Consider the following 24,116-nt stretch of genomic DNA (forward strand, 5'->3'; position numbering starts at 1 on the left):
TCTGTGTCTGTGCCAGATTAACTGGTGGACCGTACGGTGAAAAGAGACGGTAGCTGAGCATCACATTTGGAGAGCAAGCTATTCCAAACTGACAGTGATGTGCACAAGCATAAAAATTGGGTGTTCCAAATTCGGAGAAAATATGGCTACAAAATTTGAAATGTACTGTATATATGTATATTGTTCTTCTGCTGTGTTTATGCTACAGTAGGTATCATTTACAACCAGGTATTCTCCTCAACGCTACACTTATTAAATTGAATACAATAATCTACCCATGAATTCCATGGTCTGGAAAGTCTTAAGTGGAAAGGATGCTTTAAGTAAAATGGAGTAGTAAAATTTGTGTTGTGACAGAATAACTGCCAGTTAAGTAAACTGTAAAATCGATTGCCCTTAGAAGATTAATCAGATGCCAACAGCAAAGCCTCTCAACTAGGGAATGTAAATGGCAATTTCTGAAATGTGTGCTAATTTCAATATGAATGAATTGATAGATATAGCTGATAAGCCTATGTGCGAATGCTATGGTATTTCTGTCCCTGGGAGCTTATTCAAAACTATTTTCATGCACAGCTTCACCTCCGCTTTCTTCGCTACCATAAACAGCTGTGTCCTTAAATGGCTTCCGTTAACGCTGGAAGAATGATAATTTGACTGCTATGTCCCATCCCGCTGCAAGTGAGCCTGCTTCCTTTTTTAGACTGTGCTTGTCAGGTTTAAAGCTTTATATCAGTAAGTGGATATGTTTCCACATTTGAAATTTCTGCAAAATTGAAGCAGGGAGACAAGATTTCTGTCCCTTTTCGGCAAGCCGCTTTTTAATAATCCCCTCCCCCTCATTTACATTCATGCTGAAACACACAAGGTCTCCAATTTGTTTTTTTTACAAAGAAAAGGCTGTTAAAGGAAAATTGGAGTTTTAATGAAAATTACATATTTTCTCCTGCAAGGACAGGCTGGCCTCATTCTCTGCAGCTGAAACATAAAAAGAAAATGGTAGTCAGGACAAAGGGCAGACACAGATAAAAACAGGTACAGCATAAACAAAATTGTCCAGTTCTTCATAACATGCTTGTGCCTCCTGTCAGGATGGCTGGCTCTTGTTCCGTTCCTTATGCTGTCAGACTACACGAAATCTTTGTTTGCAGGTGGGCTTGTCAGCAATAAATCCCCCACAGCAATTCCCAGACCTCATGCTGTTCACAAGTCAGCACAGCTGTGGAGATCAGGGTTGCGTCTCCTGGGCCTGTATCAATCCCCCAGTTTGTTATGCTGCAAGATCACAAGGTCGGGATATTCCCTCATCTCTGGGGTATCTAGGGCTATAAGGCAGCGGCATCGCTTCAGTCGTCATTCTCGGTTCAGGTTAAATGCTTTGCTTAAGTGTCCCAGCTGAGACTCATACCCTCAGACATTGAGTTATGAGCCCTGTTGCCTAACCACGATACTGCTCTTCGAACCTGACTCTGAGACCTTAAATTTCAGCCTCTGTTTGGAAAATTCTTGTCAGTTCATGTTCTGGCGATGTAAAACCAGCCAGTTTTACTTTGTACGAATGGCCTACTGTTACCGGCCTTGTATACAGAAACAGAGTAAACGTTAATGTCTCTGCTACAGGTTCCTTAGAAAAGATTTGTTACACAAACACAGTTCTCTACTCTTTTCGGTGTCCAAATCTTCATCCATGACACCAGCATAGAGGAATGTTGCTGGAGGCCAAATCTGATCACACATTTGCTGAAGTATGTAGATATCTCTATCACTATTGAAGTTGATACTAGTGCTGTTTTCAGCATCACTTTTATGTCACAGTACTTTATCTAGGCCTTGGATCAGAGTTGGGGAAGCAAGGTCATATCTGGACTTCTGGATTTCATGCCAATTTCTCCTCATGTAAATGTACTCAGTCTACTCATTTGAACAACATGACATTTCAGCTGTATATATTGTGAGTGACAGCTGAAAATTCCATCTCAATATCAAATGCTTTACTCATAGTTCTAATGCATGAGTTCCCAACCCTGGTCCTGAGGCCCCACTGTATGCTGGTTTCATTCTGGTTTCAATGGCCCTAATCACAAGTGGCGTCTTCCTGACTGCCTGCTGCCTCTCTGCTTCCCCCCTGCGGGTGCCTGCTGCCTGCTGAAGACCCCTAAACAGACCATCTCAACAAACTGAAGTGACTTCTGAAGGGATGAGCAGCTGGTTAGAGACAGGGCTGCTGTACTTGTGCACTCACTCACACACACACACACACACAAGCGTTCTTCAGCTGTTTCTTCCTGTGGGCCAGATTCTTTTTATTCTATTAAGATGGTACATGCAGGCTGCGCATTTATAAAACAAATACATCCATGAAATGTTTCCTATATGTAGATTAAGTAGATGCCTTCTATGATAGACAAATTGATTGATAGACATAGTCTTTATGCTTTTAAAAGACGCTCTATTCCAGAGTAATTTACAGAAGTGCACACAAAATGATCAAGGCAATGATCAGATGTTGAATCATCAGTGTCCAACCAACATTAAGTCAGTGCACAGACCTATAACCTATAGTACAACATGGAGATTTAGGATGTAGCCAATTGGATTGGGGATGTGGTGTATGTTGCAGCATAGGTAAGGCTAGTAAACCCATGTCTCCCAGGGCTAGGGGCTTGTAAACTATGTTCACTGTTGAAGTTATTCTCTAACCGGGTCTCCTTGTCATCCTGTCTTCCTCATGAATTTCTTTGAGGACTAGGGTGAGGCTGCACCCCTACACATGCACCATCAAGGCAAACTTTGAGTTTGAGATCCTGTCCACCAGAATGTGTCTTAGATGAGCTGTCCCAAACTCAATCTCTCCTGTGAGTCTGGTTGAACGCAATGCCTGTTTCCTGTTTTCAATTATTTGGGAATTTCCACCAGCCACAAAGAGAGCTGGAGAAGTGGTGGGTGGACCTAAATAAAGTTGTTGCTGTGCGAAGTAAAACAGTGGCCTGTGAGTCAGGCCTTGTGGGTCAGTCAGTCAGTTCAGGAAACTGTAAAATCCTCACAGAAAAACAGTAACAGGATTTAATTATTGAGTTGAATTGCAGTCCATTTCTGAATGGAATTGGCTTCATCCCCAGTTCTGCCTATGAGTGTTAATTTCAGCATCTGAGTGGTTCCTTCTCTAAAACTGTTTGGCAAAGATGTGTAAAACAGTTATATATCTGTGTTTCCATGGACTTTGTTCTAGGGGCCTCCATACAGGAGAGTTTGGCTCACTACTATAAGGTAAGTGTCCACCTGGAGCACCACCACTGGCAGTTATTCAACATTAACAGAGTCCATCTGTCTGTGAGCTTGGTGTTGAATGCATTACCATACTTTGCAGTGTGTAAGGTCAGTGCTGAATGTGTTACTGTGCTTTGTTTTCACAGGTCTGTGAGATGTAATGTCAGTACCAGTGGTGCTCTGGGCAGTTGGCCTCTGTTCAGCAGACGTTATAGTCTGTAAGTATGGCCTCCTCCCCCATCTTTCAGTCTTCCTCTCTTTCAGTATTGTTTATTGTTTGTTTATCGTTTATTTTGGATCCCCATTAGCTGTCGCCGGAACGACTGTTAGTCTTCCTGGGGTCGACATAAAATATCTGGCTTGGGACCTGAGGATAACTTTTTTTCAGGTATACCATGAATCTTCCATTAGATGCAGAGTCTCTAACAAAAGCCTTTTTCTTTATAGCGAAAATGTATCACCCTAGTAACAGCAATTCTGTTCTACAATGTCCCACGGCAGCACAGCTAGCGTATGGTAACTTGGATACAGAAAAGCAAAGATATATTATTGATATGTCCATATTTTACAACATACATACTGCACATACATTTCCAGTTCCCAGTCTTATCATATTGATCATCCAATTTAAAATGCTATCTTGAATGACTGGAAACCTGTAGTTTCAGAGAGAGAAACTGTAATGGCTAGTTGCTAAGCAGGTTGTCACTGCCGACTTGGTCTCTGTCACTGGCATTGTCTCCTGAAATATACTTAATGGAGGGAAAAATGGGAAGACAAAGAAGAATAATGTGGTAGTGAGACAGTAGAGCAATAGTAGGCTAAGTCTGCTCAACCCTGGGACTGCCCCTTTAATTTCTTTTAATAGTCCTTCATCAAAGCCCATGCTCATAACTTATGTGGATCCACACATGACCTTTCAAATTGTAAGTCTACTAAATGAATGTAATGTAAGGCACGTTCAAACACACACACACACACACACCCCTAATGATGAAATGAATTTATACAGCTCTATCCTCGATCTGATCAGGAGACATTTTCAGTGTATGATAAACCCCTACTGCAACCGCAATAAGCAGAGCCAAGCTGAACATCCATTTGTATAATTCTGCAGGCCATTACATCAGCGAGAGTACTGGCTGCAATGCAAACTGGCTTTGATGATGAAAGAGTGAAGCAGATGGGAAAGAAGCCGGCCAGAGAGCAAGCTCTGCCTTTCTGCTGTTTTATGAGTATGTATAAGGTAAGCTGCTGCTGTTCTGTGAATACAGGTAAGAGCTTGCCTGTGGCAGTTGCATCACAAGCAGTTCCGTGTTAGGGTTTTGCAGGCTGATGTGTGTTAGGGGTGCTGGTGGATAGATCTGAAACCACAACAACCACTCAGATCTCTCCAAGACAGTGGGACAGCCATATGTTTGTAGTGGGTTATTGTTTCAAATGTATTTTACTGTATGAGCAGTGCTTGAAGTGTGCCGTCAATCATTGGCACGTGGTACTGGCACTTAATTTGCTCTTTGTAGTACGTCGTAGTACGTCTCTTGCGTATCAGCACTTATTTTAAGCTCCCGGTACTCTCCCTTTTTTCTGCCCCGGTCCAACCATATTCTCTTCCCAGCAAAAGACAGTTGTAGTCAGTGGTAGCATCAGCTCTTGAAGTGTGCTGGAACAGACCGGTATGCCGTATCAGAACCACGTTTTTGTCAAGTACCGGCACTTATTTTTTTCCACTTCAAGCACTGGCAATGAGCATTGTAGAGGAAAAAACATTTCATGTAATATGAACAAACTGTTTAAACCACATGTAAGCTGTATAATATTTGTGTTCATGTGAATTTGATTTTAATCTGTGTTTTCATAAAAGTTTTATGCACATACTGATATTTAAGAAAATTAGCACCGATTTAACTGAGACTTCTCATTCAGCTCATTCACACACATACGACTCAATATAATAGTTTCTATCCATGTACTTTAACATACATTTGCACACACTTGGAAAGAAAGCTAGAAACTTGTAAGGAAAACAAGAAAAAAAATTAAAGGACAAATTTTACTGGGCTTGATTATATTTGAACTCTTAAAATTGAAAGGAGAGAATATGAGTAGTAAAATAATGTAATGAACCTGGAAGTAAAGTTTCAAGTTTAAAAGTTTTAAAGTTCCAAACAAGTTTGTAAATGTATTTATCTACCTATGATCTAGTTAGCTATACAAGCCCTAGCTAGCTATCCGAGGTTCAGATAAAGTCACAATCATACATTGACATCCCCTAATTTACTTGCAAGAAGCTCATTAGTAAAGCTTATTCGCTTTAGCAAACTGTTTTATGTTGTTTGTTGCATATAAATGATACAACAAATTCAGCCTACATCCCATGGTTTTGCTGGTGTCACACCCATTGGAGACTTCTGTGTCATCTTGTCACTATACGGATAAGGATATAAATTACTGGACATGTGTTTCAGATTTAAGGAAATACAATTACATGTTCATTTAATGTATCCTCTAAATCAAAGAAATCACATTCATGTGGTAAACTGGGGTTCAATTACATCAATACAATTCTCTTATACTTTAACTTCAGTCAATTAAATCCTTTTTCATATTAATTATTTGAATGAATTCAATTCCTCTCAGTTCAAATTTGAGTAAATTCACCAAACACTGGTCTGAACACTGTATTATCCACAGTAATTATTGCAACTTAATCCTTTTTATTTCATTCCTCTTCATTCTGTGACATTTATAAATCCATGCAATTTTTTTCATCATAAGTAATGTTTTATGGGAACAATAAATATTCCATACTACTGTGTATTATCAACAATGAAGTTAAGTTTGCCATTTTTACAAGTCTACTGCTATATCTGTAAATAAGAAAGTTCATATAATTAAAGTAAACAGATCATTACGATAGTCCAAGTGAGATGACAAAAAGCATGAATTATTTTCCCAGTGTGCTGAAAAGACAGGATACCTATGATCTTAGTGATGTTGGAGGAGTTTCTTGGTATGCAAGAGAAGATTCAAGCAATAATAAAAAATAACACCTATTATTGGGCCCAAGAACCAGAACTTCAATTTTGTCTTCATTTGGCTTAAGGACGTAGTAAGACATCCTGTCCTTAATGGCTAAAAAGAGTCAGTTAGATTAACCATGCTAAGATTATTGTGTTTGACAGCCAGGTACAGCTGTGTGTCATCAGCATAAAAATGAAAAGATATTAAAATGTTGTATTAAATTAACCAGAGGCAGGGTAAATATGTGAAGGGAAAATAAAATATGGCCAAGAATGGAGCCTTGAGGCACCTCCACATGAAAGAGCAGCAGTTGAGGACATCTTTTCACCAACAAACACTGAATATTTTCGGTCAGATAAATAAGACGAAAACCAATTATAAGCAGTCCCTGATATGTCAACCAACTGCCTAAGCCTACAGTATTAATCAGGATGTCATAATCGATTGTATCAAAGGCAGTCCTGAGATCCAGCAGTTCCAGAATAGAGACCTCACTAGCATGCATTAGAATGTCATTTAGTACTCTCAGCAGTGCAGTTTCTGTGTTATGTCACTGACAAAAACCTGACTGACACCTTTTAAAAATGCAGTTGGCCTCCAATATGTCTAGTAGCTGATATGAGACCACTTTGACAGAAACTTAGAAATAAATGCCAATTTGGAGGTTGGTGTACAATTACTAGAGATTCCTGGATCAAGGGCAGGTTTTTTTAAAGAAGAAGTTATATACTGGCTAACTTAGTCGGGAACACAGCCCAAAGTGAAGGATTCAGTCACAATAGCGAATAGACAGTGAAACCTCCTTGAGAATATTGGCAGGCATAGCATCACAAGGGCTGGAAGATGATCATAAGTGAAAACAGTCTTTAAAGGAATTAACAGTCTGTTAAGTCCTTTAAAGAAATAGGTGTGAACTCAGTCAGAGCATCAGTATTACAACTAGGTGGGGATAAGTCCATACCAGCAGGAGGAAATGTAACCTTGGCTCTGATATCCCTTATCTTTTCAACAAAAAAGGTTAGAAATTGTTCACGGTCAATGGAAGAAAAAGGAGTAACAGATGGAGCACCGTTGACAAGGCAATCAGTAGTAAAACATTTGGTTATGCTTAGGGCACTAATTAAACTATTTAAATAAGCAGGTTTTGCATACATAATTTCTGAATTATAAGAAAACAACCAATCTTTCATGAGCAGGAACTGAACCTGAAGTTTGGACCATGTCCATCTACGCTCAGCCCTCCGACATTTTATTTTAAAAAGTAGCATTCCTTCATTCAGCCAAGAGTAAGGATTAGGCCGTGTGTTAAAAGTAGCAAAAATTATCCAACGCGGTTGAACATACGTTATTAAAACACCAAACCAAGTCACTGACTTGACTAGATGAGTCATTGTTACACTCAGGCCATTAAAAACAGTAGAATTCGCAGCTGAATCAGCATTAAAATATGAGATCTTACGGTGCGATTAAGGTTAAGAACATCAGCGTGGAACACAGTATCAAGGAAAATACATTTGTGGTCAGAAACAAAGATGTCTTCCAAAGACCGAGAGCTAGACTCAGTCCAAAAGTAAAAACCAATTCTAAGTGTGGCCACGATTATGTGTGGGACTAGAAACAGCTTGCCTAAAATTAAAAGAGTGCCTTGTTTAAGTAAAAACTCGGAAGCAAAAGCTTCGGAAACATCATCGACGTGGATAATCACCGACCATTAAAACTTTATCATAGTCGAGCACAACAGATGACAGATGATTCTATTGAAAAACAACCCAACCATGTGTTTTAGAAGGACAATAAATAACAGGACATATAACCAGTTTGTCACAAATTTGAATGCCATCACTTCAAAGCTAGAAAACGCATCAAAGGTGACAGAGACAGCAATTAAAATTATTTAAAATTAACACAACAGTGAGACTTCTCCCCCGACCACTCAGTCGTGGGGGCTTAAAAGTTGCCTTTTACAACAAATTATACACAATTTTACGTACTTTTCAATGACACTACGGCAATCTGGGATGGACTAATTCAATTCAGATTCAAAATGTATACATGCCACCACAATTTCAGAGCCAAAGATGGTAATTTTTCCTATTCCAATTCTCCAGTAGGCTAATTCTTACAGGGTTACAAAACGTCTAGATCCCAATTCAAAATGGTTCAAATTCCATTCTTGTTATTACAATATATGACAGGTTCCCACAATATATGGAATTCCATGCCACACCGTTTCTTTTTTCGTTTCAAGGTTACACAAATTCATTTTCTCGATTAGCCTGACGTAGCTTATTATTATTGCCAGAGCCAGTATAACGCCTGTGCAATTCGCAACGCAACGCTTTTTAACACCAATTTAGCAGCCGCCAGAGAGCGCTTAATCACAATTGGGTTTTCTCTTCCGGCGACGTCGACTTGCAGTTCGCATTTAAATCAAGCTGCTGCCGTCTTGAGCAGGGAACACTGGATTTTTCTCATGACCTATTCTTTTTTCACACCTTCAATATTTCTAAAGTTGACCTGAGTCAAACGCACAGCTTTAAAAAAAAGTTTTTAAATAAGACCATTAAAAAAATGTATCCAATACAACCAAAACATTGATTTAAAAATCTAGATATCTTAACACATTAACCCAGTAACCTTTTAGTGATAAGAATGTTTACATGAAGGAAAACACCTGGTTTCTTGATTATGTTGCGAGAACATACACACTTTCATATCAGACCAATGAAAGACTGACGGGACTTCATACAGCAATCACTTGGAAGTCTCTTGTTGACCTTTGACGCATCTGATAAGATTTGCCATATGATATTATATATGACATAAGACATATGTTAGCAATAAAACGTTGCGTACTTTAATTAGAATCAAAATTCAGAGAGAGAGAGGGAGAGGGAGAGGGAGAGAGAGAGAGAGATACGCGTTGTAAATAGCCGCATCCCGAGGAAGCACGTGTGTAAGCAAGGAAGTGCCCCCGCTTGTTCTCGCTCGTTCACAAACCAGCATTCAAGCGCAGCCTAAAGAAGGAAACCGACAGCAACGTTGTGTAGCCTAGACTGAGACTACTGCGTCTGAAAACAAAAAGTAGCAGGTACTGTTCAGTTCGTTATTAGGAGCTATTCGTTATCGCCATGGAGTCGCTGCAGAATATCTTTTAAGAACATCAGAAACACTTTCTAACTCAAGAGCACAAAAGAGCACCATCTGCTTAATTTCATGTCCAGAGCCGGCAAGAGTTGGAGGGGGGCTGCTTTTCCCATACTGCTTGCCCTGTGCGTTTGAACGAGACGTGCACTGCTCCTGTATCAATGTACCTTTTGCGTACGGCCGGGATATTTTTTTGATTTTTAATGTTTAACCAAATGAAATTCTAGAAGACAACAATTGCAGCAGTCTGCGTGATGATTTTTGTGTTTTAGTTGGTGATGTTGGGATGATGGCGGAGGAGGTACAGGCTACCGAAGCACGAACGGGACCTTTGCTCAATCCAACGGCTGCGGTACCGGTCGGGACAGAGATAGTGGGGTTAAACAACAATGACGCCGTGTTTCTTTCGTCGAGTACTCGGGCATTTCTGGACGTTGCTGCTGCTGCGGCGGCCGTAGGTACCGCGCACCCCGCCGTAGGAGCCGAGGCGGTGTGCACGAATGGAAGACACAAAGAACACGGCAGTCCCAGGGCTGGCAGCAGAAGCCGGGATAATTCCAATGAGAGGAATCCGGGAGGCTTGATCACACCTTGCAGCATCATGAAGGTTAGTTTGTTTCACTTTTACTTTATCATGAGGTAATGTCATTAATTAGCTAATATCAGAGACTGACACAAACTTGCGTCAAAACGTGTACCGTGGTAATTGACATTGGTAGGCTATATCTAACTATATTCATAAACCGATTAAGAAACTATTTACATAGGAAATTATTAGCAAGTTATTTGCTACTACAAATTTTAATGCTCTAGCATTTTGGGCGCATAATTAGCTAGATACTCAGATTGCATTAATAACAAATTTGAGTCACATAGAGCTATTCACGAAGTTTCCCTACTGTTTGTTGAGATGCGTTAGCATACTCTGACAATAGGCTAATCACAGAATGAACGAGACGTATGCAGGGGAAATATCCAATTCAAAGCTGCTTTTGGGAGCATAGTGATTTCTTAACAGAATACTGATTTTAATGTGTGAAGACTGTGGTACATTTTATTTAGGCCCGGGGCTAATACCGTCTCGTCATGACTGATACAATAGATGGATCACATTTAATAATAATAATAACAATAATAATAATAATAATAACAATAATAAAATAATAATAATTATTATTATTATTATGATTTTCTGTAATTGCACTAAATGTGGTTTTGAAGGATATATTCAGTGCAGTTTTCGTACAACCATCATGCATTTAAAAAAAGGGAGAACTTCGCTTATAAATTGTGCCCTGAGGCAAATAAATATTTTTTGGTTTCCCATGCATGCAGTTTTACATATTCTGAAAGACTAGTTTGCTCTGCTAATGGCCTACGTGCGTGTAATGTAGTTAGGCTTAAAATGTCTGTAGCAGTCTACGGAGAACACGAAGCGATTTAAAATTTGAATTTGGCTGTCAAACTGGAAGAGGAATTCCAATGGGAGGTGACTTATCAGTCACATTTTGTGACAGGTGTGACACGTTTTTAAATGTGTGCAAGCGAAGTAATGTTTTTTTTTTTTTTTAAATACAAAAAAATCTATATGTATGCAAATTCTTGCAATAAATGCATAAAATGCATGCTTTCTAGTTTTATGTGGTAATTTATCACAAAAATATTATTCAGTATTCTTTTTATGCTAACTGTTGTGTGCTTGAAGTGACAGGCTTTCCTGTCGATACCTATTCCTGGCTATACCTAAACCAAACATCATGTGGTTTATCACAGTTAAGCACTTGTGTGGTCTCTCTAGGTGTCAAATTTTGATCCATGGCATGACTGTAAAGTTCCTGTGGCTGAAAGTAGAATACACAAGCTGTGCTGTCTTGTGGACACTGCATGTGTGTGGATGAGCCAGTGATGGCAGAGAAATATCCCTTGTGTTTATATCAACATGGTATGCAAGAGATGGGATTGGTGCAGCACATAAATCTAAATTAAATCGAAATTGGATTGTAAATCCAAGATAATCATTCAAGTCAAGTGTGAACCTGTCTGAAAATGCAAAATCACTTGCACTAGCTCCAGTAATGATTGTGACGGCCATGAAGGTTCATTTAAATGTTGTGCAATTTTCTAAAAAGTCTGTTTGTCTGATCATATTTCTCATGGTTTATGCATGTTTTTCTTCACTTTTTCCCTCGGTTAACCCATGTTATTCTTCACCACTGATCTCTGAGCTGTGTTTTTGTTCTGAACCCCCTGTGCAAAACCAGCCTTCACCTGCAGTGTTCTGCCACAAACTTTCAGCTGGTTGCTGCTTTACCTGCAAGCGGTCACTGCAGCAGCAGTATCCCTTTCAATAATGTAGGAATTGGGCTATTTTCCGCTTTAGATGCTAGCAGGGCCTTCAGTGCTGTTGTGAAAGATGGATTTCACACAGTGCAGCCATGCCCGTTGCGTGGAATGGGGGTGTAGGGGTGCCGGTTGGTTGGCAGAAGCCGCAATATTATACATGCAGTGTTGGGGGTGGGGGGCACTGGATATCTGGGTCAATTATTTAGTTTAATGGTCAGCACCAGCCCTGTGCTCCAGCCATGGGAGCCTCGGAGTTTGGCAATTAAGTGCGATTAGGGCAATCTGCGCACATTTCCACAGCTTGTTATTTGAAGACAGGAAAAGCTGTTGGGTTCCAGCATGGCTGCGCTCGCATGCAGAGCTTGCAAGAAGTTCCCACAATCAGTGTGCTGTGTGAGGGGTTAGAGCCCATCTCCAAAAGTAGCCCCAGCGTGTTTTCATTCCAGTGCCGTTATGTAATAAGGCTTCAAGGCGACTGTTGCTCCCTGTGTTCCTGTTGGTGAGATGTTGCACACGGCCAGTTAGAAGAAGTGACAGGCCTTCTCAGCCAGTTATGCAATGCCCAGATGAGTGAAGAATAGCACTTAAAACCTGTTTTCTGTTCTGGTTTTCAGTCCACATTTCTTGGATTTCTGAAGACTCGAGTGAAAAGCAGGTTTTTTTTTGTTCATTTTTAAAAAACCTGTGTTGTGAAGATTAGCGTCCCTAATTAAGCTAAAGTGTGCTAAAGTGCGCTGAAACTTTCTATTCCACCCATGTCTAACCAACGTGATAATTCAACAATTGCATTACAAGTATTACACAAGAGTTATAGTTATGTAATATGCGTACACATGATTGTTTCATGCATGTATGAAGCATGTATACATACTGTTCTGTATGTTGTACTTCTTGAAGAAGCAAAAAAAAAAAAACCTGTCAAGGACAGCTATTGTAATGAGAATGATGATTGTGTGAAAGATTTCTCCTGCTCCAGTCCTTTTGACTCATGAGAGCAGTGTCAATAAAGCCAACCACCTCGGGCAGTGTCCTTAAACAGCGATATTGTGTTTTATCCTCAAACAGATATGCATGCACAGGGAGTGAAAGTAACAGAAGATCATGTTGCACAAGACATGGGTGCTTCTGAGCTCAAATTCAGTCAGAAAGAAGCTCGACTGCACACTCGCTGACCCCTTTTATGAGGTGTCCTCATGCCAAAACCACGTATCTTTGCCCATAAAAAGATGTGACGGCCATATAGGCCAGTTGAATTTTTTGCGCTTGATTTGCCTGCGTGCACAGTGCCAGTGGACCCACCATAATGAGCTAGGTATAAAATAACAAGGAAGCCGAAAGAGTATACAATGTGAAAATAAATGAGCTGTGTCCTTATGCTATTTCTTCCATTGTGTTGGCTTCTTTCATTTAGAGGGCTGTTCTGTTGCCTGAAATATGTTTGTAACTGAAAAAAATCAGAGGAAATCCCTTTTGTTTTAGCCCGACCGTTAAGCAGCGAGAGAACCTATTGTTCACGGAATGTTGGCCTTGCAGTCAGTGGGGGACAGCTCTCTGGCAGACCAGCTGCTCCCGCGGATCCTGGCTTGAGATTCTGTCTTGAGAACGAGATTAGCCTATCAGCCAGCGTGATAGTGTCAAAGGGTCAGTTCACGGCAATGAATACCACACACCCGCTGACGGACGCACCCAGGACAGCCCCACGGAGCCGTGGGACTGGCAACACTGAGAACAGTAGCACACCGGGTTTGGTCAAGGTTATTACCCGCCCTTTCCAGTCTTACCTGTGTGCTTAAAAATGAGCCAATCAGAAACCCTGTTGGTTAGAAGTGGGATTCAATAGTTGAGGTGGTCTGTCTGTACAGGGAATCCCTGTATCATAAGGGTTTGAGTTAACTCTCCATGCCGCCATCGTGTTCTGCTGGGCGCCCTGTCGTTTCTGTTCATTTTTATTTTTTTTGGTCAACTCAATTAGGAGGGAAAGAACGCGGCGAGACGCCGAGGACGCAGATTGATGTGCGTGACGACAGATGTTTGTGGCAGAGACGCATCGGGTCTCCCTTGATGTTGCCCTGAGCGCGGCCATCTGTGAAATGCAAACCGCGCGCAAGGGGAACGCGCGCATTTCCGAAGCCCCCCCCCCCCCCCCGCGCCCCTGAGAGTAAACAGCGGGCTGGTGAAAGACGAGCGTCTCGCTCTTCATTCAGATTAAGGTCACTGTGCCGGTCGAGGGTGCGCTTTCAGCGCTGACCCTGCATATTTCAGGACCCGAGGAGCAGAACGAGCCGCCTCGTCTGAGCGCAACTGTATCGTTAGCGCCCGTTTCCCCTTTGGATGGTGCGACGTCTGTGAATTCACGGAGCGGCTGTTAAACTGTGCTCTGTCGATAATGCATCTCCTGCGTATCAGGTGAAATGATCTGAACATGCTTTTATCATGTGCTGAAAGAGTGCTCATAACCAACACTCTCTTTGCTTTTGTTCGGTCTTTGGTCGAAATTAATGAATGGTTCACACAGATGTGGAGTGTCTATGTGGAGTGACGCCTAACTGTAGTACCTTTACATGGTAATGATGACGATATTGGTGAGAAGTGTGGCACAATCCATAGGTTCTGCTGCAGACTCTTCAGCCTTATACGACCCCCTATCTGATCCCCTAATCAGGGCTCCTTCTCAGCTGAGATCCCTTCTCTATCTGTTACCCTCTCTGCTTTCTTCCTGTCTGAATAAAGCAAAAAATATGACAGCACAGTGGACTGTCCATTGCCTTAAAAAAGGAAATAAATGGAAATTACTGCTGATGTTGGTGTTGTCATTGACAGTGATGGGGATGCTTAATAAACAAGGACAGCTTTTGTTCTGACTTCATGCTCCACAGATCTGTGGTCATTTGTGTGCTCCGTAGCAATGGCTATTTTTTATTAAATGTGTCTGAATTGCCACACTCAAACTGTCCATGAGTTAAAAAAATGAACCAAGAGATCTTCTTTTCAACTAGGAAAATTGTTTTTGATCTTCTTTTCAACTAGGAAAAAGCGTGAGTTGTGTAAACCAGAACAGATTCAGCAAGTGGGTCAGTTTTACTTGAATGATGGTCTGAGCAGGGTAATTAACAGGAGATAACGTGTAAAGATGAAAGAAAGCACAGTGTGTTCCCCATATATAGATCTGGCCAGCCATTTTACAAAGGCCCTGTGTGTCCCAATGTCCTTTACAGAGTGTGTCTGAATGGCTTTTTTCTCCATGTATTCGATCACTTTGTCCATCTTATGTATATCATGGTCCAATAACTTTCACCATTTAGCTGTAGTCTGCAAGCAGTGAAAATGTTCCAGGAGTGCACTTCAGCTTTCTGTAAAAGAAAAAAGAGCAGATGTCTTCATTGTTGATTCTCTTTACTTAAGCTCTGTGTGTGTTTTATCAATTATCTCACTCAGTTGTGTCCAAGCGGCGCTTGTTGTGAGTATAGGTTTGTTAGGTGACTAGAGGCCACCCCTCCTGTGGCCTGCACCACTGTTAATCACCACTGGCATGGCAGTGTTCATCTCAGGAGTACTTCCTCTGTGACCTCCCATAAACCGTGTGTGGCTTTGAAAGTAGGCTGACCGCTGCAAGTGTTTCCATTAAACAAGAAGCAGCAAGAGATGATCAAAATTAAAAACTCATGAGAAGCATCTAATTTTCTTTGTTTTGTCCACTGTAGAAAACTTGCAAGGATGGATTCTAGCACTTTGTATGCCCCCTGTAGATGGATGAGCTGCTATGAGAAGCAGTCAGCCTCCCATCAGTTTGATTCTGTTTTATTGAGCTGTTTTGGAGCCTACTTTTAACTTGCATGTTGTTGTATTTTGAGGTTTTGCCAAGTCTTGTGATGGTGCTTTTTTGTGGCACAGCAGAAGAAAAAGCAACAGCTCAGCTCTTATAATGAAACCTCCCAGACAGGATATGAAAGTAGTCTTTATTTTCATGTCTCTTCATAAAAACACATTAGCGATAAGGCTTTTTTTTTAAACGTAGCTCAGTTCTAGCTCAGTTCAACGTTGTTTATCACACTGATACCTATTAATAGACTTGCAATAGCCTGGATTTAGGCTAGTGCAAGTCACTTAATGCCACCTTGCCTGGGAATGCTAAAATACATTGTCTCTAACAACCTGCAGTGTTCTTGCTTAAACTGTTTTGCAGCAATAGAATGAAAATATTAGTCACGAAACAGAAGAGGATATTGAGTCAGCAGAGTTGTTGTTTTGAACGGACATTATCTGAGCTAATTACCTTTCTGATTGGTTCATTTTATGTGTTATCATTCCTTGCTAGGTCAGAGAATCTGTCACTGAGGACTGAACTGGGGTGTCTTCAATCAGCACACACACCTGTGAACGATTATCTTGTCGGCCCCTTGAGTGAAACGGAGTCTGCGTCTGTGGTGCATTTTGAGAGGGAAAGGACACGTAAACACAGACTGTTAGGTGTTCACTGATGTGGATGCTGATGTTGCTGGGTCTCTGTTAGAGAGCATTATTTCTGTACATGCGTACATTGTAAGGTCCCCTTCTTATGGGATGTTTTCCATTCCTGAGTTAGGCTAGTTGTGGGCTGCAGAGGACCTCCCGGGGCTTCCTGGAGGACAGGTTTTGCTGTGGGACTCTCTGCTTTTCGGCTTAGATATGACTCCATAGCTCACCTTAAGAAACCTGTTGGGGACAAGCTTTGTGTGTGAAGGAAAAAAATCAGGCACTTAGAAATAATCAGTCTGATAGAAATGGCAGTGGACAAGCACTGTGGTGATTTATTCCTTTCCAGGCCTTAAAAACGGGTATATTTCAAAAATATTTCTACAGAACTGGGTCTAATTATAGATTTTTCTGTGATCATGTAGCCAGCGTGTATGAGTTAAACATGAAAAGGGAAACGGGTAATGTATCAGGGCTTTTTTTGTCACAGCAGTCACAGCATCTTTACCGCTGAATTTGAACAGGGTTTCTCAGAACACGACACTTCATTGACAGTAAGCACTTTTGTGAAACATAACAAGTCAGGAAAAGAATTTGTGAATGACTGCTGATTGAAGAGCAGGGGATTATTACTCATAGCAGGGTAATAAAATATTGGCTCCTGGTCCCATGTTCATTCAGAGAGAGCAAGCCATAACCATGCACTCTCAGAATAGAGTTCTTCAAGGTGTGCGCACACAATTTCTACTCAGTAGCAATAACTTAAAACACATAATCCAATATAGGCTTGTTTATCGTTTGAGAAAAATGAATGGACAAAATTTTATTGCTTGTAAGTGTGATGTTCAGACTTGGAGTCTGTTGCAATACACAAAAAATAATTTAATTTATGGTAATTGCATTACCGTGGTGTTTATTTAATGTCTCATATTCTGATGAAAGCAAAATCATGTGCAAGCTGTTTTTTGACAAATGGTTTTATGCTTTGATGAATGATATTTTTAACGTTTCTATTTCATTCCATTTCCATATGCATCTGTCTAACAGTTCAACCCTTGTTATTGCGAAACATAGCTGTTAGTCAGACTGAATTGGGGCGACATAGCTCAGGAGGTAAGACGATTGTCTGCATGGAGGGTTGCGTTCAAGCCGCCTGGGCATTCGAGGTCCTTGAGCAAGCACCTAACCTACCTAATGTGGCGAATGAGAGGCATCATGTAAAGCGCTTTGGATAAAGCGCTTATATCGTCTTTACTTTACCTCTTGAATAGGTGCAGACTGGGGGAAAAGAAAACTTTAAGCCTCTGCACTGTGCATGTAAATCAATCCATACTTGTCCTACCTACACAATCCTACATTGCGAATGATGCCAGATGTGGCATTGCCCTAAGCGCAACAAGTGAACAGACAACCAGGCAAAGACGCGGTTTTACTCGCGGTGATATACGGTAGGGCCTGCCGGAGTGGCTCTCCTGCAGCGGCTTGGAACAGAGCCGGATGCCCACGTTGGTCGCCGGTTCGCGGCGAACGCCAACGAACACCGCCGCCCGCAGGCCCTAAGAATAGCCGCAATTAAGTGCGTTAAGGAGAACCCGAAGGGCTGGCTGAAGGACGGGATGCCAGGATGGCCGGGCTTTCATGGGCGTTAGTGATTTGTGCCGAGTGGAGGTATTGAATGGAGGCTGGAGGGATGGGGGGCAAGGTAAGGTAGTAGCGGGTTCAGTAGATCTTTCACAAAGGATCCATTTTGAGATCAGCTATAAACTGTAGCACAATAGACTAAGCGATGTATAGAGCAGAGTGCCTGGGATATCTCTTTACACGCGGGCGCGGATGCCCCATAGGGCAAGTGTCCGATTACCGTTGATACTACTTCTGAATTCCTGCCCAGCCAGGGATGGAGGGCTCTCTCTCCAATGAAAGGTTATAGCACCATATATGTTTCACTTTGTGAAAACGAGAGATAAATGCATTTTGGGAACTGGATAAATTCCTTTTAGGTTTCCTTTTTTAGCAGCTCTGTATATTTACAGCATGCATCATACATCAGAATAAGGGGAGTAATTTCATTGGTATTTTGTGAAGCGTGATTTTGATTTGCTAGCACCATTTCAATTGAGCCTTCTCTCGGTGCTGGTCTCCTAATGCCTCTGTAAAAGATGAGGCTCTGTCTCAAGCGTCTGTAATGCGACACTGAAAACTCAATTCACCTGGGGCCCCTTGCAGTGCATTAAAAAAGGCCGCATTGTACAAGCAGAAAAAGTTTGGGAACAGATCATTTTCAGATGTTTTTCCACTGAGTACCTTTTTTCTCTGCCGTAGAATTTTAAATTGCAATGCAAACATTTCAGGTTACATATATGCATACGTGTACTGCTTCTCATCACAGGTTCACTTGTGGAACAAGCTATGAGTGTGTGCGTGCGTGCATGTGTGCTTGTGTGTGTGCGTGCATGTGTGCATGCGTGTGTAGGCACACACATAGCATGTTATATGCCAATAAATCTTGACAAGTAAGCTGTAGTTCTGCCAGAAGAATGGAATGGTTTTGGACCAGTGTAGCAGAATGTAATGCCTGAAGCATCGCAGCCATGTAATGGCTGTGTACAGATAGGACCCAAGCAGCGTCGACCTAGTTTGTATAAATATCGACTGTGTGGGTGAGAGATTGAGTGGAGGTGTGGAATATGTTCCGAGGGTGAAAAAAAGGTATGTCCTTTGGAGAATCACATTCGCGAGATGGAGCCATGTACGAAAGTGCCTGGGGTGATTAATTCAGGGGTTAATTTAAACAGGGTACCGTCTGAAATAATGCTGTCACTGCTTATGGTTGTTGAGTGCGCTGCTCATTTCAATTAGGCCTGTTCTACATACATTTTACATATGTATTTTGTTGTACATCTGTCTGTGTATTTAATGTTTTTGATGTATATAAATTATTTAACGTACTGTAAGTAAATGTATAGTATATCCTGTATATGGGCATGATGTGCCTCCTGTCTGCATCTCTCTGCTTGTAAGAGGGGTTACCTAGAGAAGGACCCTCTGGGGTGCCACAACCCTTCTGTTTCCTATAACATAATTAGGGCTGAGGAAATGAGTGGAAGTAGGCCACTCATGTTCCTGAGTGAAAAATTGGAGAGAGTGCCAGGGTCAGGCCATTATGGGTCCTCTGAATATGCCTCTCCAGCAATACCATTAAACACATGTAAAAAGCACATTTCTGTGTTCTGCCTTGTGGTCTTGTTCCAATGGAGTTCAGTAGTCTTCCACGCCTTCAATTGAGGTGCTTCATGTTTTAGTAATTGCTGTGCTCTGTGTGTGTGTGGTGGTGATGATGGTGGTTTGTTGGGGGGTGGTGGAGGATGGGGCTGTAGGCTATTCTCAGACTGGCCCAGTTAGTTCAACAAGCTAATGTTCACAGTTTTTACCATGTCATTATAATCAGGTTAAATCTTTTTTTTTTTTTTTTTGGAATCACTATTCCTAAAATTCCCTTTTGTGTTAAAATTATGCTTTATTCCACTGTTTATTCAGTGGAATACCCAGATCTTGGCATACGAAAAATAATTTTAACCCTGTACATCCAAATATATTTAATTTGCTGTTGAATAGAAATATAACAAAAAATATTAAACTTATAGGCATCACTTACATTTTGTAATTGACGAAAGTCAAGGGATTCTTGGTATGCTCACAAACAAGGAATTGCCTACAACGGCTGTGACTGATGTTGACTAGCTAGCTTCCTGATGCTCCCTTACCCCCAGCATTAGCCTAGCTTTAAACTGAGAAATACTTTCAGCCTGTTTCCATTTACTTTGCTTGAATCAAACAATGAATTTGCTGAATAATCAAGACCAATATGGAGCCTATAATGATTAAGAAATTATACGCACTGTGTTATAACTACAACATGAGATTGTTTAATTTGGATGACGATCTGATTAATTATTTATCCCACAAAGATTATACAACCGTAAAAGCAAAAGTTAATTTTTTTTTGGAAATTATTAGTTAGCAAACAAACTAGTGTCCCCACAAAAAAAGGTGGTGACCACTAGGTTTTTAACAAGACTAGGAAGCCTAGTACATGGCTGGACCTAACGCACGTAATCCATGGTCGGCACCAATGGTGTAACTTCATAACTTGGCTGACCAATGGTGTAACTTCATCACTCAGTCAGTCACAGACATTCTGTGGCAAAATGGACATACAAGGAAGTTCACATGTGATGCCATTTCAGCCAACAAAACATGTTTTTGGCTGGACCGCAACAGCAGGGCCAGCCCTACAAACCCTTCAAACATGTTCTGTTGGCTGAAATGGCATCACATGTGAACTTCCTTGTATGTCCATTTTGCCTGTGTATTCGAGCCTGCATATCAGCCGGAAAAAGAAGTAGTAAAAAACGCAAAATAAGTTTGGGGCTTGTGTGAAGTTGTATCTGAATTCTGTGTGCCAGAAGGTTCAGAGGATAATGTTCTTAAGAGCTGAGAGTGTGTGGTCATTTTCTGTTGGAAACCCTGAATAGTGCCAACGTCTCGGTGCTGTATCAGTATGGGGCATGCCCCACTAAGCCGTAACTTATGATGGCATACCTGCTATCTCTGTTGCATCATCGTTATATCTCTGAAATATCATTATCAGCATCAACCTTGGGTGGCGGCACCCAAGGCTAAAGCCTTCTGGGAAGATGAGCTGGGATTTCTTTCATCACTGGCATATTGGTGACCTTGACAGGCATATGCTTCATAACTGAATTATCCCATGTCTGTTCAGGTTCTTTTCCCTAATGAGATTGTAATTGTTTGGCTATGGAATCCCCATGTGGCTAACATGTGCAAAAAAAAAAAATCATTAAGCAGGTACACATGGTTGGCTAATGCTGAAGGTCATTGGACACTGCCATTGACACTCATCTGTATTGTCATTGACCCGAAAAACCTGAGCACATGTCCAATTGAAAAAGACCACGATCCACCAGAACATAGATTAATTCCATTGTTTAGCAGACATGGCCTCTCCAATCCAGTGTACTACTAGAGCAAGTGTAGCAATTCAGGATGACACTTCCGGAAGAGAGCTTCGCATTAGCTCTGGATAGTGGCAGCTCCTGTGTTAGAGCCTGCGTCGTACTCATGTGGCAGATATCTAAGCGTTCCTCCAGTCCAACTCAAAACAGAAAGGCTTCAACTCATCACTCTAAAATGACAGCATTGAGTTCTGATAAATAGTGCTGTGTTAATTAGCATTCAAATCTGAACGCTTTATTGAATTACTTGCAAGTAAACTTTAGATTTCCTGTTGTCCCAAATTATGTAAGCACTTGAAACAATTAGAATGTGGTTTTTGCACGATAAATATGAATGTCCCAAAAAACAGATGTACCATGAGCTCTTGTCTTGTGTAAGAGATTAAGATTTCTTCATATTAAGTTTTATTGACAGTCACAGGAGAAACGCTCTGTGGAAATATTTAATATCTGAATGTTGTATTACCATTGGATTTAGATTTTTAAAGATGTCACAATCAGTAGGGAATTAACAACTTAGCCAAAGGAGCGGCTCAATGCTGGCTAATCCAAAATAGAGATGTGTGGGACTGTTGGTTCTCAGAAGCAGAAAGTGTGCCTGCCTTTGTGTGTCTGTGTGTGTGCCTGCCTTTGTGTGTGTGTGTGTGTTAATTTGGAATTCCTCATTCCTATCTACCTCCTCCTGCACTTCATTTTCTAGTGTTAATTAATGTTGTTTTTCTGCTTTTCTCTATTCAATCCCGCAGTTGTTTATGTGACTTCCATAAGAGTTATTTCAATGTGACTCACTCGAATAAATGCCCTTCATGTGCCGCCTTTTGCCAGCGGGGAGCCTTGCATGAAATGCAGGGTCTCAGACTGGGGATTTGTCCAACGAATGTGTTAAGTGTGCTTGAGCCAGACAGAAGTGGCGCATTGGTTTGCATAACCATTGTTGTGCGTGTTTGTGCACGTGCGGGATGGGTCCCTGGAGGCCCAGTTCGATGGGAGCGATTTGGGCTGCGAAGTGCCACTCCGTCAGCCTCTTCAGGAAGAGAGCGTTCTCTCCCCCCAGTTGCCACCCCCGTGCCCATTCGCAAAGGTCAACACAACAGCCCAGGGGCCCCCACAGTTATTCCGATGAAGTGTCTATTGAATTTGTTTTATGAAATTATTAGATAAGCAAAAACAAACTTGCAGAAAATTGCACAGCAGAGGCAACCATCCTTCTTAGTCCTTCTGTAATTTCCAATGCTAAAAGTAGTTTTCACAGAAATAAGCAAGTTTTACCTGAACCTTTTCATTGTTGTTTCATGTCTCTTTATGTGTTATTAGTGCACTTACAATAAAACCAAATCCCTGAAATGCATTTTAAATCTACAGTAACTGCGTTGCCTGAAGCTGTTGGTAATGTGTTATGGCTGACTGGATTTAATCGTTTCATTTTCTAAATATGTGATTTCATGTCATTTCTCTTGGGTGTTGAATTAATGGCTGAGCCATCCACAATAATCCATGAATGACCCTTTCACTTCAGTGATAATCACAGTGATAAGATTTTATTCAGATTTTGTGAACCTCAAAATCAGAACAGACGGCTTCCAGTGCTCACTTCAATTGAGGATTAATATCTTCTGGTTGCAAAGCATGCTGGGTTGATGGTTGCACCTGCATATGTGACCCAAATAGCGATCAAGATACAGCCACTGGTTTGTCCCAAGACTTGCGTGTGATTACTGAGCGCGGCCCTGCGTCGTGTGGTGATGTCGCGGTGGTGGCCCTGCCCTGTGGTGATGTCGCGGGTCCAGAAATAGGGTGTGAAAGAGCTTCTGTGCCGCACAGTGCTGAAGGGGACGGTTACGCGAGCAGGCCCTGGGAGCCCTTCGTCTGCTCTGGCCTGTTTGCCATCACACTCTTCACTCCACCCCGTGGATGTTCATGTCTGGGCTTTTTAAGTGCTTACCTCGACTGGCTTCGCATCAGCGCAGGCCTCTAAGGATGACCTTCTCCGCCCGTCTCCCGTTAAAAGGTTTACTTTCGTCGAAAAAAGGGAGAAGCGCCAGCGAGGTGTTTAATGTCTCGCAGGGATCTGCCGCACCGCGGAACGTCTCCGAGCCAACGGAAGGGCCGCGCTGAACTCCGGAGAAAGGGAGGGAACGACAGAGGGAGGAGGGCGAGAGACTGAGGGACGGAGGGATTGTGGTCAATTGGATTTGAAGATAAGGGGGAGCAATTAAATTATGGCGCAAATGCAGCGCAATCGGATTACATAGCAGTTCATCAAATATTGATGGCATGCATGGCACCGTGGTTCAGACGGGGCTGATGGAAGCATTATTGGGCTTGTCCACCTAACTGTGTTATCAGGCTCCTCCTCTCTCCCTAACATGTGGACTGCCCAGAGTAAGAAATCTCCATGCCTTTACACCCTCTCCTTTTGTGCCTGTGAACAAGATCAGTATAAAAGCACTTTTCAGTCCTGTAACTTTGTTCTTTGTGCTTAGCTTTGACTAATAAATGAAAGAAAGTTTTACGTATGTATTCACACAGAAAGCATTTGCAAAAATATAATTGGAATTGGGTCACATTTTTTGCATCTAATAAATTGTAAATGGTAACTTGAGAGTGAGTCGTCACAGGTAAATTAGTCTGAGAAAGAGCACGAAAGAATCCTGAGTCATTAAATGAATGAGAAAGTATAAAAGATAATGGCACGATTTAATCAACATTTTCCTTTAACTTTAACATTGCAATGGGTTTATCCAAATTGCAGTAGGTTCATTCAGATGTAAAACAGGACTAAAAATTGGGTTCACAAGTGTAGCTTCAGTTGGGAATTCAAAATATTTGATACGACCATACCAACCC

At 41.5% G+C, this 24,116-nt stretch overlaps 1 protein-coding gene across 1 annotated transcript in view; it reads left to right on the top strand.

The window, feature by feature from the left end:
• The first annotated feature begins 9,187 nt into the window (after positions 1-9,187).
• plcl5 (phospholipase C like 5) overlaps positions 9,188-24,116 on the top strand; it is an 81,067-nt gene continuing 66,138 nt past the window's right edge. Inside the window, exons 1-2 of the mRNA XM_064321807.1 lie at positions 9,188-9,382; positions 9,711-10,045. Coding sequence (XP_064177877.1) covers positions 9,725-10,045 — 321 coding nt within the window. The 5' untranslated portion in view covers positions 9,188-9,382; positions 9,711-9,724. The remainder of the gene's footprint in view (positions 9,383-9,710; positions 10,046-24,116) is intronic.

Source organism: Anguilla rostrata, chromosome 2 (genome assembly GCF_018555375.3).
Source record: "Anguilla rostrata isolate EN2019 chromosome 2, ASM1855537v3, whole genome shotgun sequence".
NCBI classification, from domain to species: domain Eukaryota; kingdom Metazoa; phylum Chordata; class Actinopteri; order Anguilliformes; family Anguillidae; genus Anguilla; species Anguilla rostrata.